This window comes from Perna viridis, chromosome 10, assembly GCF_037379345.1.
Source record: "Perna viridis isolate PV_CMFRI_1.1 ecotype Kerala chromosome 10, ASM3737934v1, whole genome shotgun sequence".
In the NCBI taxonomy this organism is placed as follows: Eukaryota; Metazoa; Mollusca; class Bivalvia; order Mytilida; family Mytilidae; genus Perna; species Perna viridis.
In genome coordinates, this window is record NC_142454.1 from 1,692,462 (window position 1) to 1,712,863 (window position 20,402).

At 33.1% G+C, this 20,402-nt stretch overlaps 3 protein-coding genes across 3 annotated transcripts; all 3 read right to left on the reverse strand.

Moving 5' to 3' along the window:
- Positions 1 to 2,340: 2,340 nt before the first annotated feature.
- LOC148604111 (ganglioside GM2 activator-like) lies at positions 2,341 to 11,659 on the reverse strand. The gene is made up of 5 exons (XM_088547740.1): positions 11,343 to 11,659; positions 8,140 to 8,307; positions 7,539 to 7,706; positions 6,477 to 6,621; positions 2,341 to 5,879 (listed from the first exon to the last, which is right to left on the reverse strand). Exons 1-4 carry the CDS (start codon positions 11,553 to 11,555, stop codon positions 6,481 to 6,483), a joined length of 690 nt encoding a protein of 229 aa, XP_088403866.1. The 5' UTR covers positions 11,556 to 11,659; the 3' UTR covers positions 2,341 to 5,879; positions 6,477 to 6,480.
- Positions 11,660 to 14,162: 2,503 nt separating this feature from the next.
- LOC148604112 (uncharacterized) lies at positions 14,163 to 16,668 on the reverse strand. The gene has a single exon (XM_088550255.1). The coding sequence runs from the start codon at positions 16,118 to 16,120 to the stop codon at positions 14,330 to 14,332; it is 1,791 nt and encodes a 596-aa protein (XP_088406381.1). The 5' UTR covers positions 16,121 to 16,668; the 3' UTR covers positions 14,163 to 14,329.
- A 1,030-nt stretch (positions 16,669 to 17,698) lies between these two features.
- LOC148604113 (uncharacterized) lies at positions 17,699 to 20,249 on the reverse strand. Its single transcript, XM_088550357.1, has 2 exons — positions 20,172 to 20,249; positions 17,699 to 19,521 (listed from the first exon to the last, which is right to left on the reverse strand). The coding sequence occupies exon 2, from the start codon at positions 19,519 to 19,521 to the stop codon at positions 17,716 to 17,718; it is 1,806 nt and encodes a 601-aa protein (XP_088406483.1). The 5' UTR covers positions 20,172 to 20,249; the 3' UTR covers positions 17,699 to 17,715.
- Positions 20,250 to 20,402: the final 153 nt, after the last annotated feature.

Genomic DNA, 20,402 nt, shown 5'->3' on the forward strand with positions numbered 1-20,402 from the left:
AAGTAAGTGGTGATGGATTCTTGGAATGTGTCTTTGTGTCATCAGTAAGTAAGTGGTGATGGATTCTTGGAATGTGTCTTTGTGTCTTTGTGTCGTTTTTTTACTTATAGTTTATTTTGAAGAAGAACATTGTTCTGTTATCATGGCATTTATGACATTGTTCTGTTATCGTGGTGTTTTGTTGTCCGGGCCTTATTGAGCTTATTTGGTGTATTATTGATGACCTTTTGGTGATCTCTACATTTACTATTTGTATAAAGATTATACGATGGTGCATTTGTTGCACTTTGCCATATCTGTTCCTTTTTCTATTGGTGGCAAAGGTTAAATTTTGTGAGGTGAATCGTTGTCAATTTTACTTGTGATGTCAAAGTATGAGTAGATCACTCTTTTAAAAATTGACAAGGTTCTATACCATGAAAATAAGTTCAAAACACTGTTATAATAGGATCTGTCCTTGAACCCACTTTATCCATCACCAGGGGTTTCCCTGGATTTCCAAGGAAGAAAGGGTTAAAACATACTATTTTAGATTTCTTGTTTCTTAACGTATTTCATTGTGGTTAATTTTAAAAGTGCCTTACTTTTATATAAGCTTGTCTTGTTGTAGTTAGGTTTATGCCTCTCAAGTAAGCTTAGATTAGGGGCCATGAATGTACTGTATGGCATGTGGAAAATTTTGGGATTTTAAGACAAATATGTATGCAAAATTTTGGCATTTTTTTAATTGCCAGCACTCCACAGTTTAGTTTGTTTCACACTTTTGGTTAGGGATGAAAAATGACATAAATGGAAACTGGTGGTTGCTATAGTAATTAAAAATGAAGAATCTATTGTTGATAAAACATTTTCTAAAAAAGGGGACTTTTAAAAGTATTTTGCAATGTTTTATATATTTTCAATGCTGAAGGGGCTTTTTTTCAATGACAATTTGACTTCATTGTGGAAGTGAAAGCAAGTCAATTTTTTTACCATGCTAAAGTGGATTACAAAGTGAAATAGCTCAAAATCTGACCGGGGATGCTCATATGAGGATGGGGTTTTCAAAGGAAAAACTTTGAACAGTTTCAGGGGATGTAATAAAAATTAGAGATATTTTGCGGGAAATTTGATATTTTTAAACCTGATTATACGAACTTTTTTTGCAAATTTTCGCATATTTTTGCATGATTTCTATGGTAACCCTATTTGCTGTGGGTAATTTTTTTCCAGAAAATATTTACTGCATCCTGAAGGCCTTGGCTTGAGCTATTTCTAGATATATAGATTTACAGATGCTTGACAATTTATAATTTATAATTTTTGAATTAAGTGATAAATGTTACAAAGCATCAGATTACAAGACCAAAATTAGGCAGTTCTACAATACTGTGGAGGGCTGGCAATTGGCAGATGCTTAGTGGTGGACAAAGAACTTAGCTGAGAGTTGATATTTTGTGGAAATTATTTTGGGGCTTCAAGACATGCTACTAAAATATGCCAAAATCAGCACCCTGTCAAACTACCAGCTATATGGTAAATTTGGTTTGATTTCAAAAATAAATCAAAGATATGTCTTGTCTGTTGCACGTGGACACTCTTATTCATTATATTCCCAACTTAACTTGGTCCAAATGAGAGTCCCAAGAGTCTAAAATAAAATAAAATTTCATTGATTTTAATCAAAATGAGATGGTATGGACTTTGATATGCTGAAACCAGATCTGTTTTTACTACTTGATGACAATCAGTATTTTTCACAGTATTCTATGGAAATAATCCGTAAAATCCTGAACTTTCTGAAATTTTAATATAGGTACTATGGAGATCTTAACAATCCGTATTGCAGTAAAAATCCTTAGAAAATACAGAAAATCTGTATAAGTAAACACCTTTGAGAAATAAACTATGTATTACAATTTCTGAAACTGGACCTTGATAGGCAATGTTGGTACAAATTCTCTGACCCAGTTTATTCAGTGGGAGAAACTTGCTGCATCAAATTTTAAATCTCAATCTAAATCAGATATGTAGCAAGATGACATGTAGAGTCCATACTCTCCACAGACTGTTCAGGATTGCATTTTTGCAGATGCATCAGGCAGTTTAATGAAAGAGTTATGTCTTTTTCAGGATTTCCAGTTGTAAGGTGTATTTTTTAAAGTGGTTTGATTTACTTTACTGATGATTGTACTTGAGTCCTCAGAGTACATTGTTCAATAAATTTGACTCTCATTGACAAATCATCCAAACTCCATTCAACAAGTCTTATTTATTGTCATGTAATATTAATGTTTCCTTGCTAAATGAAGTTATCTTTTGAATTGCATATTTTGCAGTTACAAAGAAAGAAAAACAAAATTACAAATGACTTTTTCTTTATTGAAAAAAAAAAGATAAAATTCTTTTTTCACATTTACATAATTGTTTCTATATAGTACCCCAGATACCATAACAAACAATAATCTCATCAATGTTCTCCACTTATTTACATACCAAATTAATAAAATAAATGATTTACAAATGGTTAATTTTCCATTATGCCCAAATTCAGTGATCTATTCTCCAAATATCTTCAAGTCTTATGGAAACGAAAATTGCAAACTGGTTCCTGTAGTTTTGAACATTTTTGAAAACTATTGAAGATCCAAATTATGTAGAATTCAGATGGTCACAAATAAAAAAAACCAATTAACATATTTTAAAAAGACCCTGAATGGCAAAACACATTTGCTGTGAGGAATGGTCCGTGTATATGAAATATAAATGTATAAAAACAAAAGTTCTCTACATGCAATCTTGTTAGAAAACTAAAAAGATTAAGCATACCGAGTGAGAAATAAAAAGGGTGATGGTACCCAAGTTAGAAACTTATATAGAAACAAGAAGATCAAATGCTGGATTATTCTGAACACATACAAATAACAGCTCTGCTACAAATTCTAAAAAAAAAAATCTTATGTAAAGGTAGTGCAGTTTTCCATCCTGTAATGATTATGAAAAAAAAACTTATCCAGTAATGCCAATAATGATGAGGCAAAAATATTCTTTAAATATATACTATACCAAGAAAGTAGTCGCGAAAATAAGTTGTTTACAATATACAAATCAAAAGATCCACAAAATCACGAACATAAAAAATAACATCGAGAAAATATTCTGAAAGAACCCAAATAACATTTATCACAAACAACTTATAATGGACTAAACTTGTACAAAATGGAAACATACCTAGCAAGCAGTAACAACACTTATATATTACTGAAGAAATGAAGTAAACAGCAGTAGCATCTGGAAAAATCTGTATCTATTATAATAGACCAAATATGAACAAAAAAAGATCCTCTAAATCAGGAAAAAGTGTCGATTTTCACAGTTGCTAATTTTCAATGGTAAAATAATATAAACCATCTGCTATTTCACTAATAAACTGATACATTTATACAACTGACAAAGTTTTTTTCTAAGTTCAGAATAAAAAAAAAAAACATTTAATCAACAAGCATAAGTATTGCACTTAAAATACTATTTTATCTTACAAACAAAAGATTAATTTTGTCAACATTGATTTCAATATTTTTAATCATCGGAAAATGAAGTAAACCCTAAGATATAAACTACTGAGATTCTGTTTGGGAATGATCTGAGTACAATGTTCCTATCAAATAAAAGGCAGATAGTTTATTGACATGGAGAAATCTATAGTTAGCAATATCAAGTAATGATACTTAATGTCAAATATCTAGATTTATTCTCCAATACAAATAACACAAAGCTTTATTCAGCCACTGCGTAATAATGTCTCCTGGTTACCTTTTCAGTTATAAGCAACATCAAAACAGGAAACAGGTAACAATTTTAAAGGTGCACATGCTGACAACTGCTCAAAAGATTGCTGAAAAAAATTAACAATTTTGGGCACATTTCGCATGTTTAATTAAGAAAATATGGTTGCAGGATAAAAACAATACATGAACATTGTCAAAAATATCAATATATTTATTTATATTTGCTCCAACACAGTCAGATTAGCTTGCGGAACTTTCACAGTCCGACAGTTCCTAAAGCTCGTCAATATACATGTACTGTATATACATGTATTTAGTCACATTTCACAAAAGTAATAAATTTCTAATTCATTTACAAATGCTACATGTGTTACAAGATCAAGTAATGAATTTTCTCAGTATCTTAATCATATGATTTATCGAACTTCCTTATTCAATTGTATTTACATATCATGCTCTTATAGTGCATGGGTATCAATTTTGTGGTCTGCCAAAATTAAAAAAGTTTGTGGAGTTTTAAACCAGTGGACTTAAAAGGAGTGTTATATGTTGAATGTGATTCTACAAAACAAACAAAAAAATGGCACCTCACTAAAAAAAAGTTAATTTTATATTAAAATCACATTAAGTAATAAACCTAAGGTCTACATGGGAAAAATTTGAGAGTTTTTAAAAAAGTAACCAACTTGATTTAAAATATATTCATTAATAAAACAAAATAAAAACAGTAAGCAAGCACCATAACCCACTTGAAATAAATTGGGAACACTTATATCATTGCACTTTATGAAAAACCTCGGCTGTGTGTACGTATTGGAGATTTTTCAAAAAAACAAAAAAAAAAGGTTACTACATGTATATAAACACTTAAATATTCTAAGTACTGCTTTTGGACAACATACTTGTAATCAAATCATTTCCCCCCAAAAAAAATTTAAATTCATTACACCCAGGGGCAGATCAGCAGGGACAGACCAGTTAGACATCCCATAAAATTTAAGGAATTTAATATTGTCTTTTATATAATATTACATCACATTATATTATATTATATCTTTATAAAAATGGAACTAAATTTCGACTTCAAATAAAAACGGATGCACATAAAAACATTAATTCACTATAATAAAGAATACGAGAATGGACCTATTACTAAATATATAAAAATGTGTTCAATAAAACATACCGCTATTAATGAGACAAATAGATTTTAAATGTGATAATAGTAGCTTTCCTTCAAACATGACTAGTTTTATAAAAACACTCTAACTGTAGATCACAGTAAATCATTGATTGAGATTCAAATTCTGAGAATGGACTTCTTAGTACAAAAAATACTGATTTTAATGGGACATTTTCAGTTTGAATGTTATAAACTGTGTATGGCTCACTCTAAAACCTAGTCACTGGACAAAATCTAAATATTTACAAAGAAAATATCACACCAGATATCTTGTAGAATAGAATTAGTTCGGTAGCTTCATCAATATAGCAGAATATCCATTCTTACACCTAAATCTAATTGCAACAGAACATTGTACATACTACAAGATTTCACATTTGATTTTCTACATCCAATAAACATTGTATATTAAATAACATCTTAGTAAACAATCACAAGATTGAAAAAAAAAGACCCATATACATGTATGTTTGTCTGTTTCTAAATAAAATACATACTCTTCTTCAATATTACATTAAATAACAATTAACCAACTTTGGCAAGAAAAAATGTGGTAAAAGCGGTAAAAATTAGAATCAAGATTTCTGAAGTGTTTCACATACATGTACATGTATAATTCAGTATTATAAAAGGTGTCAGACATAAATAACTACTGTCTTTGTACTTATTTAATCATATTCCTGTGAAAAATTACTGATCCTAAAATTCATGAAAATAAACTCACTTTAAAAATAAGTACACTTACATGACAATACAATGTACTTGTAATATTGAATTAAAAAATATACTTCAATGATCAGCTTAAAATGTTACTTTGAGTTGAAAAATATACAGCTACATAGTGGATGGAATTCTTGTTCCAAAATTATAATCTGATAAAGAGTACATCCTACTAGACCTGGACTATACAGACTGAACTTAGCAGGTCTCTGTAAAGATAATAATATAATATCTATGAATTGCAGACAGAAGTCTATATAAGATAATGGCATCAAGTTACCATTGGATTGTTTTAGTAAAGGCATACATGTATTGATGTCGACAGTATTATATGTAATACTCAACTACAGTTTTTTTTTTTCAATATGTCAATTTATGATCTACATGTAATAGGTATGTTACATGATTCAAATGTACATAAAGCTGTCAACAACATTAAATTACACTGTACAAATGTACACACGCATTTATAAAATCTTTGTACATGTACATGTATCTGGTAGGCCACATACCATATACATGTAGAGGGTTATTTTCAGAGGGTGTTAATTTGGCATAATTTAGCTGTCTATGTAAAATTGTCAGAAATAAATTCCACATCATATTTACTCTGAGCTGAAGTAATATGATAGTGCACTAATTGGCACTCACTAAAATTAGAATTTGCAAATCTTTTTAGCATACTCTTTTCTTCAAATTGCAATTCTTTTAACCCACCATACAGTATGTCAAAAAAAAAACAGGGACTTTCATATTTTTAAAATTCAACGAAAACCCAGAAAGAGTAAAATAAGAACAATGTATACCTGTTTACTCAGAAATAGAGGCATATAGATCTAGACATGCAGCCATTTTCCCACCATAGTTAACTTCAGCATGGAAGTGATAGTCTCCTCCAGGTAATATAGCTGCATCAACTTCAAAGTCCTGGTTAGGTAGGAAGTATTTACCCTACAAATAAATTCAATGGATACAATTATTGATTTATTTTTTACTTTAGTTTCAAATCATGTAATTGTTACATGTACATTTCAAGAAATATCTCTATATCGCAAACAACAAAGGTACTGATACTCTTTTAAAGAATGAATAAGAGTATTCCCATTGAACCATTGTAAAGTACATTGTTTTTACTCTTTGATGGTAGAGAGAAGTGACAAATCATCTCTCTCTGGAGTCCTCCAACAGTAATTTTATTCCGTCATGCATATCTAAATGTGATATCCAACCTTCCTATGAAATTTCATCAAAATCCCTTGAGTCATTTAGGAGCAGTTGCGCTTATGATGTTTTACTATGTGTAAAACACTTAAGTTGAATTATCTCCTTTCGAGGCGTCTGACAGTAATTATATTACTTCATGCACATCTACATGTACATGTACAAATTATATACCCAACCTGCCCATAATTTTTTTTTATCAAAATCCGTTGAGTGATTTAGGAGTTGCATTTGCAAGGTTTTACCATGTAAAACTTTTAATTTGTATTATCTCCCTTTGGAGTCCTCCAACAGTTATTATATTTCTTCATGCACATCTACATATGATACCAAACCTTCCTAAAAAATTTCATCAAAATCCTTGAGCGCTTAAGGGGGAGTTGCACTTACGAGGTTTTAACATGTAAAACCATTTATTTGGATTATTTCCCTTCGGAGTCCTCTGACAGATCATGCAGATCTACATGTGATACCCAATCTTCCCACAAAATCTCAAAAAAATCCCTTAAGCGGTTTAGGAGCAGTTGTGCTTACAAGAAATGTTGGAAGACAGATGCGAAAAAGTTGTTAGATGCATAGTATTTATTATGTTGTATAGTTAAATAAATTAAGAAATTGTTTCAATGTAGTACATTACTACCTCCTACCTTGTTAAAGGGACATTGACATGGAATGCCATGCTGCACTAAAACATCAGGACATGTTACATCAGCTAAGATTGCACAGATATCACTGTAGGTACAGCTACCAAAGTTAGCAATACAAGGGATTTCTATGTAGGCACCTCCTACCTTCTTCTCCATCTTCACAGCAACCTGAAAATCAATACTGGTATTTGTAGGATAAAGAAAAAGCGCAACAAGTTTTAAAAAGTAAGTAGTGTATTTCTCCAAACCATTCTAAATAATGTTCTAAATAAAATGGATGCTGAATGCACACGAAGCTTGTCACTACTGCAGAGATCTACCCATGAATAGTTGGGACAAGTATGGACTTAATGTTAAAGCTTGGTGAAGCTCTGCACTTAGGTTGTGATCAAATGTTTGACATAGTGTATGATTCTGAACAGAAAAAAGACCTTTAAAATTTGTAATTAGCAATTGCACCATTACAAATTACCTAAGATCAAAAATCCAAAATTAATATCACCTTCCATGTACCTTGCAAAAAACTATTTGCGAGGGATATCATGTAGCATAGGTAGACTGTAGCAGTCAAAGTCAGTGGATTATTAAGGTCAACCCTTACCTTGAGAGGGGTATCCAGAGTAGCATAAGTAGATACTTCAGCAGTCACAGTCAGTGTACCAGGGAACTGTATAGGATCAGGAGACAGGTTTAATTGCGTAATCTTCACAATGCTCCCACCACAGTCCTTCCATTGGAACCCATTGACCTGTTTTCTTCCTAAATTCTTCTGAAAATTTTAATTTGCAATTTACGAGACAAATTAACATTCTCAAATCATAACATCCTTTTAAGGCTTGTCTTACATGTACATGTATATGTACATTCATATTTTCTATTCACATGAATTGTCTATTTCATATGATAAATGACTTGGTTTTTGTCGAAATTATTCTTCCTATTTTACTGTACTTGATCTTCATTTCACAGCAAGGTGGATGTCTTGCAAGCTGTAACTGCTGTAAGCTGTAAATGGAGTATCTTAGTTCTCTACTGGTTTTAAATGGGGTTTGTACTGTTGATTTCTGTGTTTTCTTTTTAGCTCATTAGTGTTATTTAATTAGTTCTCCATCCATAGTATAAAATGTAACAAATGTACCATCATATATCATTTATAAAAAATAGTAAACAGAGATCCCCAAAAGGCCTACAATAAGTGTAAACACACCTTTAAGAAAGCTCTAAAAGGCTCAACAACAAAAAAAAAAATCCACTGTAACAGAACATGACACTTCTTAAAAATAAACTAATTAGTAAAATAATGACACAAAGACACATTTGACCAACATCTTCTGTGGACAGGTGAGTTTTTTGCGATGTGGTTGGTTACCTGTGATTTGGTTTTGGTTGGCAAAAAAATAATTGAAAAAGTCTAAGGTTTATTAATTGCAAAAATATTGAGTGAATATAAAAATGAAATTCAAATAACAATGACACAAAAAATTAGTGGATAACCAATACATTAAAATATCACTACAAATTAATTTTTCCAGTAGCAAAGTTACGAATTCCCAGAAAAAATATGAATCATTTCATGTGAATTAAAAAATTTACAGAACCAAAATTGGAGGAAAAATTACAAAGTTATTGAGTTTGGAAGATTTTGATTCTTATCTTAAAATTGTTAATTGTTTATTTTTGTGTTCTTAGTACATGCACATGCTTTTACTGGTATGCTCATACATGTAGTATTTTTTGAAACAGTTAATGTATAAATCTATAGTTGGTTAAACCCATTTCAGTGGTAAAAATATTAAGCTTTTGATAGAAATTCAAGAACGACAATTGATGAACATGTTTTTTTTTCTACACATGTAGCCTGGATATTCACCTATTAAATATCTAAGAAAATTATCAGGATTGTAATTGCTAACCTACATAAGGAATGAATGAATGACATTTAAGGAATAAATATACTGGTCAAAGAGCAGTTCTCACCTGCAAGTAATTCTCGCCAACTGAATTTTCATACTCTCCTGTGAAACAAGTTCATGACTACAATTTAAAAAAAAAATTTCTAACAGGGATCTCCATGGATCAAAATGAACACATGGCTCACTCTCCAGTTGGACAAATTTTCACTGTGGCGTGTGTCTTTCCACACAGAAAATAAATTGCCAAAGAAAGTATGATAAGGTTGAATGAGACATATTTAATAGCGCAAGCTTCAACATAGAAATTTATAATCAACAATTATGGTAAATCTTTCCATCTGTACTGTCCAACTCAGTTATACTAAGGTGAATTCCCTTCCTTATAGGCTTGACCATAGGTCCACAGCTCTAGAGAAATTAAAATGACTAGTAGGTGTGGTCATTTTGTTGGTGCCATTAAAGAAAGTCTTTTTTTTGTAATTTAACCACAAGAAGTTACACAGTCATTTATTAAATTATTATTGAATGTCGTTTTCACCCGAATCTGTATCATTAAACACTATTTTAGAGCTTTTGGGAGTCGATCCATCACCCTTTCAAAAATGTAAAGCAAATTGGATTGCCTTCTGTGTCAGATGAATGCTGAGATCATTAAGACATTGTTGTATAATTCAAGATCGTCTTCCCCTCCTCCGATATTTCTCAAATTTAATTCAACTCTTGATATTTTCTATATTTTATTAAATGAAGTTTTCAAATTTTATTCATTAAAAAACAGTAGAAATTACTCAGCTTATTTGAATCTTATTGATTTTGCCGATGGTGATAATCACAAATTTGACCGATCCAAGATTTGTTTACACATGCGTTTCACTCCCTGACACATTAAACCCCTGGAAATTGCCAATCAAAACATTGTATTACCGTTAAAATAAACATATGCGCCAATCATATTGATTTATGACAGGTATAGGTGATTAATAAGCAGGTGTAATTGGGAAATACATTGCCTATTTGTAATGTGTGATGCAAATTTGAATACATGGCGCATGTCAATTGAACACATGGCACTCGTTTTGACTTCGTGGCGCAAGGAAAGTAACACACAGCACAGTGCTGTGCAAAAAGAGGTCATGGCAAACCCTGTCCAATTGATAGATTGCTAATACTTTACTCTTAAAAAAGGAGCTATGGTACATTAATTTTCATTGAGGAATAAAATTTTGACGAGCGGATTGGTGAGAATTGCTTCTGTCTTGAAAACAGCAGAATCTACTCTCCGACCATCAGAAATATATTTTGTATCAGTATCATTTTTAAATGACATTAAATACAAATATTTTATTGGCACAAACTCATAAAGGAAATATAGTTATGACCCAGTTACAACATACATGTAAACAACATGTAAACATACAGTAACATGTTTCAAATATTGTAGATGTTAACATACCGTACTACATACATACATACATACATACATACATACATACATACATATATATATATAGGTATACCACTATCCCCTTTTCTATTGCTAAAGAATGGGCACTAATACAGAATTTAGAAAGAATGGTTCTATCAGATTTATTTAACAAATGTCTACATATGCAGGTCGCTTAAATGGTAAATGGGTTTTTCGGAAAAATGTAATATATATGTACATAAAATCAAAATCAATTTGTTTCTTATTTCGATAAAACTCTGATATATCAAGAAGTCAGTTTTAGGCAATGTACTGAATTATTATTGAACTTGATTTTTACAGTAAAGTTGAAATACATCCATAAAACCATTAAAGAAAATATGGTTATGACCCAATTAAATGACATTTTTACAAAACACATGAATATTCAGTATATTGCTGGGTCCGAAATTTGTAATTACTTACTAAATGATTCATCATTTTGGTGCCATCGGGTTGCTTTTGGTACATGTGATACATCATCAACATCTTACTAATGTTGTCGGCAAAATCAGGTTTAGATTCATTTCTCTGCACGAGATGCTTCAGTTGTTTCATCTCAAAATTATAAACGTTTGGCAGTGCAAGCGACAACGTCGCAGATAATAAAACAAAAACGAGGCATACAAGCTTCTCCATTCTTCTGCGAAATCAACGGGAAGTTGTCAGAGGAAGTACGAGGCAATGTTATGAGTATTTCTTTGGTGGTATCACAAGACGCCTCATATGACTTTCTAAAGTTTGAACCGGGAATGGAACAGTGATGTGATAATTCCGCCTTTGTTAAGCGTCAGTCTCAGTAAGAATCAGGCGGCGGGTGAAACATGGTATGAGAAGAACCTTCATTTTGAAAGTTTAAGTTGACTATTTACACCATTAGAATCATGAAAAAGACCTTATATTCCATATTACTTTGGTAAATTGAGTTATAATTTCTTGAAATGCACTGATTTCAAATGAACATTTAAAGGGCAGATAACTCAGTCAAAAATATCATTTTTCTAACGTTCTATTTGAATTCTTTTTGGAAAATCCAGTGATACAGAGATTGAATGATGGTCTTTTCAAATAGAGAAAGCATCTTTGAGAGAAATTATACTGTCCGATCGATGGGGTTTTTGACATACATGTGTCTGATTTTTCACATTTTGCCAGATTCTTCCGAAACCTTAAAACATAAAACTAAAAGACCTTGGGGAAAAAATGATAAAATTTTGAATAGTAGTAACCACGAATTTAAGCATCGAAAGAAGAATCCAAGTGTAAATATTTTGGAATATACTTAAAATTTAGTTCTTCTGGATCATCTTCGTATGCTCAAATTGAATTTTATTTAAAAAAAAACAAAAAAACAAAAAAAAACTAAACAAAAAAACTCTTAAAAGCTTATTTCAAATTAAAGAAAGATCTTTCATTCCTCAACCCAAATATTAAAACATTAAAACTAGTGACAGTGTTTTTGACTGTTGTATGGAAGTGATATTTGGGGTATATTCAATCCATTTAGCACTAAATGCAAAAGAAAATCATTCTTCTTGATATAACTTTCCTGATTATATTGTGAAAATTTGCAAATTTATTCTTGGTGTACACAGGGACGTTCTAATATATACTCCCTGGTGTACACAAAAAGACAACCAATATATATGCATATATTGCCATTTTATCAGAGTCTGAAAGATTTTGTCTACCGTGAAGTTCCTCAACAGTATAACAGGAATGTCAATTATTGGTATCGCTTAGAGAACTTTTGCACTAACTTTCCTCTAAGATGCATGCGTAGAATGAATCTAAATTATTACACCTTTCCAAAAAATCCGTCATGGTTTGAATCAACATATTTTTTTGTTTAACTTCATGCAGTTGTCTCTTGGATGAATTTAAGAAAAAAAAACAATATAAACATTATATACTGTAGAATGGCATACACACATAAATCAGTTTTCTGATGGCAAACTAGAAGAATGAACATTTACGTTAACTAATTTTTGTTTTGAAAAAAAAAATTAACACTTATTAGATGTTTTGCGAAACTGCGTTCTTCCTCTCATAGATTACAAATAGAAATTGGTGGATACCAGGGTATTCCCGAAACAATAGAATTTGTACTAAGTGTTCTTTTGATGCTGTTGGGGATGAAACTCGTTTTTAATTTGAATGTTCAAAGTATCAGGAAGACAACGATTGTATGTTGTACATTGTTTCAATAATATATGTGGCAACTTTAAGAAATTGAACAATCAAAACAAATTGATTTGGTTTTTTAATTCTGAAATTGCAGAATTATTGAAATATCTGTGTAAATATAGTAAATTTAGAATCTTCCTCGAATTGAGATTTTCATCCAACTTCTCAATTGCCATGTTTTTCACACTACATTTATTTATACAATTCAAATACGATTTAAATGTTATTCAAAATATCTCTGTGGCATCTAAGTGAACTGTGCTCCATCATAAAATAGCTCAACATGCACTTCCTCACGGCACCGTCCCCTGTTCTTAATTGTATAAAAGTTATCATATATGTTAGCTTTTTTGCCTTAAACATGAGAATGATACTTCAAATGCATGTTAATTTTTATATATCTACTTTTTTTCTGATCTACTGTAGACACAGGGACGAAATTATTCATCATATATGTCATATATAACGTATATGTGTGTATATATATACTGGAGAAAATATGGAATCTCCTAGAGGATTCATGTCGACAATGTGGCGGATACCCCCTTTTAATTGAAAATTTGTCATTTTCATTTGTAAAATAGACAAAAAATGGCATATAATGCCCTAGCGCCCCCTTTTTCTGAGGAACTCCGCCTGGCACTCCTCCTTTTCGAAGTGTCTGGATCCGCCCATGTAACCAGTATACTCTACCAAATAAATCCACGTTCTCGAAAACGCGGACTTAAAATAAGGGTCGAACACATTTTCTGACTTGTTTTGTTATGTTTTACTTATGTCTTTGCTGATGTTTTAGAGGGTTTTGTTGACTCTTTTTGTTTTCTAGTCTTGTTTTTTTATCGTAAGTTTGTCAATCCGTCAAAGCCATGCAAGTATATTTCAGATCCAATATGCTTTAGCTTGAACTTTTCGTTTGTGCATTAAAACTATGATTTTTTTTTTTAGAAATTTATAGACCCACATTAGAAAATGAATAATTGTGTTTTGTTACTGCCCGTTTCCACTGAAAATTTTAAAGCTTAACCATATACTAACAATTCAGAATATATAGGACAGACAACTGTTTGAAATAGTTCTTATCTAAGCGAAAAACACAGACTTTTAGTTGCATGACGTGTCGGAGACGACGACGTATTCACTGACACTCGCATGAGAACATTTGAATCCCGCCGTTTACCTTGTCGGTCATGACCAGTCATGTTCATGTGTCGGAGACGACGACGTGTTCATTGCCACTCACAGGAGAACATTTTTATCTCGCCGTATTCATTCCCTACCCAAATGTGATTTTCATGGTCTGTACCGACACTCACTGGACAGAAGAAATCACTTTCATTTGTAAGAAAGTGTCCAATATAACTACCGTCCTTGTCCAATAAGTGTATTTTATGATTATCAGATTCTGTAATGAAAATCCGACCTTTTGTGTCGCATGCAATGTCAGACGGTGAGAACCTTGACGACGACGACTTCCTGAATGGTGCATTTCTCTTCACTTTATTTCCGTTATATATTGTTTTCAGTAACCCTGTCCTGTCTAAGATAACTACCTGTCCACTTCCCATTTTAGTTTTGTCTATAACACAAATATCTCCATTAATATTTTCAACCACACGACATGGCCGTGTAAAAATTTTTGTTTCACCGTTGTATTCGTAAATTCTTTCCTCTTCTCCTTCTTTTGTGTATTTTACAACTAAACGACGACTTCTTTCTGCAACAACAGTTGAATAACTATCGCTCATACAAACCAGAATACCGCCATCGTTACTGACATTTATCCCTTTCGGATGGAATGGGACGTTGATAAAATTACTCACAGCCCCTTTAGGCGACAACTTTCGTATGCATTTATCTTTGAAAACCGTAACTAAAAGATCTCCATGTGCATTGCACGTTATATCTTCCAGCTTGAACTTCAAGCGAAACGATTTTATTGTGTGCCCTCCTTCATCAACGCAAGACACTTGTTTTCCACTGATACCACAACTTACCCATAACTCATCTTTGTACTTGGTAACGGCATTTATGGGTCCGATTTCTTGCTCATCGTCGTCGCTTTCGACATTATTCCTTTGCTCACATCGAAATGATTGTTTAGTGCGACAAGAAAGTCGCCCACATTGTTGCTTGTTTTCGTATGTAAATGCACCATCATCTGTGGCAACAATAAAATTGACGTTTCCGAATATTTCACTCAAAGATGAAGCTGACAGACAACCATAGTCAAAACTCACATACTCCTTCCATATACGGGGTGGAACCATATCATCAACTGCAGTTTGTTCTGTTTTATAGGATTTAAATTTCTCGAGAAAGTATTTGTTGTGAGTGGAATCAATTAGAGATTCTAAATAACACAATTTGTTCTCGCTTGCTTTTAAGTTAGTGTGTAGTTCTGTTTGAGAAGACATAAATTGTTGTATACAATATTTTTTCTTGCTATAGACATCCTTAACAAGATTGTTAGCAATGGTATCGAGAACATCTTTCATGTAAGCACATCTCTGACGTATCCTAGCTACGACCTCGTCGCAAGAAGTTTTAAACTCGGCCTTTTCGTGCTCAATGAATGAGAGGTTTCTCTGTAGTAACATTTCTTTTTCCTTTTCCTTCTTGATATATTTGTTAACAAGCTCTTCCTTTTTTTCATTTACAGCGATAGCAATTTTCTTTGTTCTGTGACCTTTGTGATCGACCGACGTTCGACAAGCCTGACAGATGGCTACTTCACATTTTCTGCAGAAGTGTGTCAGTTCGATGTTATGAATATCACAGATGGTCCAGTTGTCACTATATATTTTAGGAGGGATTTTATCATTAACGGTTGGAGTAATATTGCTCTGTTCTGTTTCATTTTGCCAGTTTCCTTCGTTGTATTCAAGTTCCTTTAGGTTCAAGTCGTGTGTCATGTCTTTGTATGCACTGATAACTCCTGCTAGTAAATCCTCCTTACTCTCATACGAAAGGTGTACTCTATTCACAGAAAACCTAGCTTCGTAGTGATCTCTATTCATCTTGGACTCTGCTATTTCTCCGAAATTTCAGTGATCCATTAATGAAAACAAAAGATTATTTTTCCTTCACAGTTATCTTTTAACCAACCATAAACCTAACGTCATTAATTGTAGCTAATAAAACAATCCTTGTAGATATTTTAAAACTTGTCATCCGTCGAGTGATTGATATTATGAATTACACAAGCTATGTTATACTAATTGTCGTATTCTCCTGAATAGCAGTGTTCAAATAACTTATTCGTCTTTTTGAAAGCTTTTTATGATATATTCTTAATTTATTCAATTAAACTTGACGTTAAATGATTTTGAAAAGCCTTTCCTTGCTTTAATCTGAATTCTCTTGTCATGTGTGACACAAATATGTCCACGTTTTAGTCTTAAAAGGTGAAGACTGAAACAATTACTTCTCAGGTCCCAACAACCTATAACGTGATTGTAGTCACCTTAAATGCATAGCAGCGAACATAGAAACCATGGGAATAGACAATTATTGGCCACAATCCTGCTTTTGGTGCATATATATGTACACTAAGTTAACTTTCTTGTGGTTGATATCTGCACATTTATCACTAAATGCTATCATTGTTTATTGTACTTTAATTGTATACCTATGTTCACTAACAAACATTTGGCCCGAGGGTACATCTGCACAATCTGTTCCGTTTGCACTTTACACGTCGTTTTGGAGAAAGATATACATTTGATAGAATAATGAGGTTAGATGGATATGTTCGTCAAAGTGTGGGAAAGTGCAGTGATGGGATTGAAACTAATTATTATGTATAGTCTGGTTAACATAAGGATTAAATAAGTCCGATCACATATTCCGCGATACAAGCAAAACACACTGTTACGACGACTATAACAACATATGTATTTTTTTTTTAGAATAATTGTAATCATTGTATTATTTTTTCTAACAGAAAGGGTCCATAATTATAAAGTATCTTATCGTATCTTATCTTAAACATCTCTACCTAATACGACCGATAATATTTATACTAAATTAAAATTTTAAATTTAAAAAAATTCTACTCACACATTTTAATAGTTTGCGAAAAAAGTGAAAATTCCATACCGAATTTTGAATTGTTGTAAAAATCGTTCAATATTTATTTATTTAGTCTCAATTATATCGAAATATAGTTCGATCACGTGTACCTTTTACAAAAAAAAAGAAAATTAATATATATAGATAAACATATTGGGCATGTCATCATTGTATTTCTTGTTTAATATCGCGAGCATTTCAGTACCTGAACGGTTGATCAATCGCGAACAGACCCCTCTTTCTGGTAGACGGAGTTTTAATGTGCTAAAAAAGTCACCCAACGCGGTCACATTATGACTCCAACGCAACCAGTCCGTCAATACATTGCCAATATGCCGTGTGTGTGGCTGTGAGGCATTGACTAACACTAAGTCTCCGGCAAGACTCCTGTTGGGAATCCTACACACGACCTCCCGCAATCGAGGCGAACACGCTACCAAAAGACTACCGAGGCGATTTTCATTTGTTTTGCAGTAACAGCTTTCATTATTCCTTTCCAGTTTTCTACATGAAGTAAGAAAACATGAAATTTATAAATGTTTTATTTATGGAAAAAATTACAATCGGAATCAGAAGACGATTCGTTGTTTATTTCAGACTCTTTTGCCTGAAACTTTTCCAGGCTCAATCTAGCAAGATCTAGCGTGGATTTGACTGTGTGTGGTTTGGTGTCGAGTATAGCCGTGACATCCTCATGATTGTCAGCAAAAATATCTGTATTATCCGTCACCTCTACGTCGTTTATCGTGCACTGCTCTCCTCCGATAAAATCATCAAATGTTTTTGCAACAAGTTTTATGTTCGAGTATCTATCTTGTTTGTTTGGTACGGTTTTACAACCCATATCTTTACTTGGCGACTGACGGACTTGTCCTGCTCGCGTTCTGTTTCTGGCTGGTGTTTGACAAGCCATGTCTTTACTTGGAGATTGACGGGCATCTTTCTCCATCATTCTGTTTTCGACTTGTGTCTGGCAAGCCATGTCTTTACTTGGAGATTGGCGGGCATCTTTCTCCATCATTCTGTTTTCGACTGGTGTCTGACAAGACATATCTTTACTCGGCGACTGACGAAGTTGTCTTGCTCGCGTTCTGTTTCTGGCTGGTGTTTGACAAGCCATGTCTTTACTTGGAGATAGGCGGGCATCTCTCTCCATCATTCTGTTTTCGACTGATGTCTGGCAAGCCATGTCTTTACTTGGAGATTGGCGAGCATCTTTCTCCATCATTCTGTTTTCGACTGGTGTCTGACAAGACATATCGTTACTCGGCGACTGACGAAGTTGTCTTGCTCGCGTTCTGTTTCTGGCTGGTGTTTGACAAGCCATGTCTTTACTTGGAGATAGGTGGGCATCTCTCTCCATCATTCTGTTTTCGACTGGTGTTTGGCAAGCCATGTCTTTACTTGGAGATTGGCGGGCATCTTTCTCCATCACTCTGTTTTCGACTGGTGTTTGACAAGACATATCTTTACTTGGTGAAGGATTTAGTTGTCTTTTCTCCGTTTTGTTATGGACTGGTGTTTGACTAGCCATGTCTGTACTTTGGGAATGACGGAGTTGTCTTTTCTCCACTTTATTATGGACTGGTGTTTGACAAGCCATACTTTTACTTGATGAATGGCGGAGTTGCCATTCGCCCGCTTTGGTATTGATTGGTGTATAATGAGCCATATCTTTACTAGGTGATTGGCGTACTTTCCTTGCAGATCGCGTTTCCTTTCTGACTGGTGTTTGGCAAGCCGTGTCTTTACTTGGTGAATGCCGGACTACTATTGTCTCTGAGTTGTTTAAGACTGCTTCGCAAGACATATCCTTATTTGTTGACTGACGAACTTGTCCTGTCCCTGTCTTACTTAGGTCTGTTTGACTAGACATATCTCTACTTTGTGACTGACGGACCCGTCTTGTCCCTATTTTCTTTTTGGCAATATTATGTTTACTAGGAACTCTCGATGCACCTCCGGATTTATTATAAGTTGAAGGACTTGGTAATGTACCAGATAAGGAACTATCGCCATGATCGTGAATATGTTCACTCTTTGCACTGGATACCTCAACGTCGAAGCTCGTTCGTGACATAGTTAAGCTTCGGTCAAAGAGCTCCCAGAACTCCTTTGACTTCTCAGTAACTGGACGTCTCATCTCTAGTTCATAACTTGAAAATTCATAATTGGATGGGTGAAATCGCTCGTGTAGTCGGCGAAAATTGCTTTCCTGTAATCCATGCATGGAGGTTGACCTTGATGCACTATTGTTACTGTTAGGTATCGGACTGAAGCATGAGAAGCCTGGTGGTATAGCCCGAAGTCTTTGTCTCTTCCGAATAACTTCTTCGGTTGCTATCATCTGTAACCAAAAATATGAATAAAAGAAGAACAAATACAATACAATTTTAGTCAAGTTATACTTTTTCTCTGCATTTTAAATAAATACGAGTAGTTCTTACAGAGATTGTATCGTTGACATGTATAACGTCAATATCGATACATTTTGCTGCTTCCTTTTAAATGTTGTTTTAAAAACATATCATTCTAGTCATGAGGGGGTGGACGGGGGTACTTTTCTCCTTTCTCCTTGTCTCTCGTTAGCCTGTCCGCCATCCCAGTTATGAATATATTCGATCCTAAAGACAAAATTTTTAAAAATAAGTACAAAATCATCTGATGAATATCCTTCACACGGGAAAGTTTGAAAGATTGTAATTGTATAACTGTAAGTGTGTGGCATCGATAGTCTTTTGTGTAAGTCGATACATATAAAATAGGCGTAGGGAATTCTGCTAAAAATTTGTGCCCGTCAATATCCAAATATTTCTTCGGTCTGTGTTGCATCTATTTCATTTTTCCAATGAATGAGAAAAAAATCTTTGAGAAACAAACAATCTATGATTGCATTTTTTTTTGGAAGAGTATGTACGCTAATAGTGATGAAATATTAATCAGTTAAGTGCTGTTTAATTAACCGTTTGTGGTTATGGTTGTTTATGAATTACTCACCCTTTGTCATCTATTTTCCTGGATCATCGGGCAGAGATGTTTTTCGTTTTATGAACTTCGTCACGTCAAAAACGTCACAGAACTAAGGGCGAAGGCGTCGACTAAAATTTGAACAGCGACGTTGGTATTCCGTCATAAATTGACAAAACTTTCAAAACCGATATTACGACCATATGGAAAGCTAAATTAACATATAGTCAAATAATTATACCTATCATTAAATTTAATTGG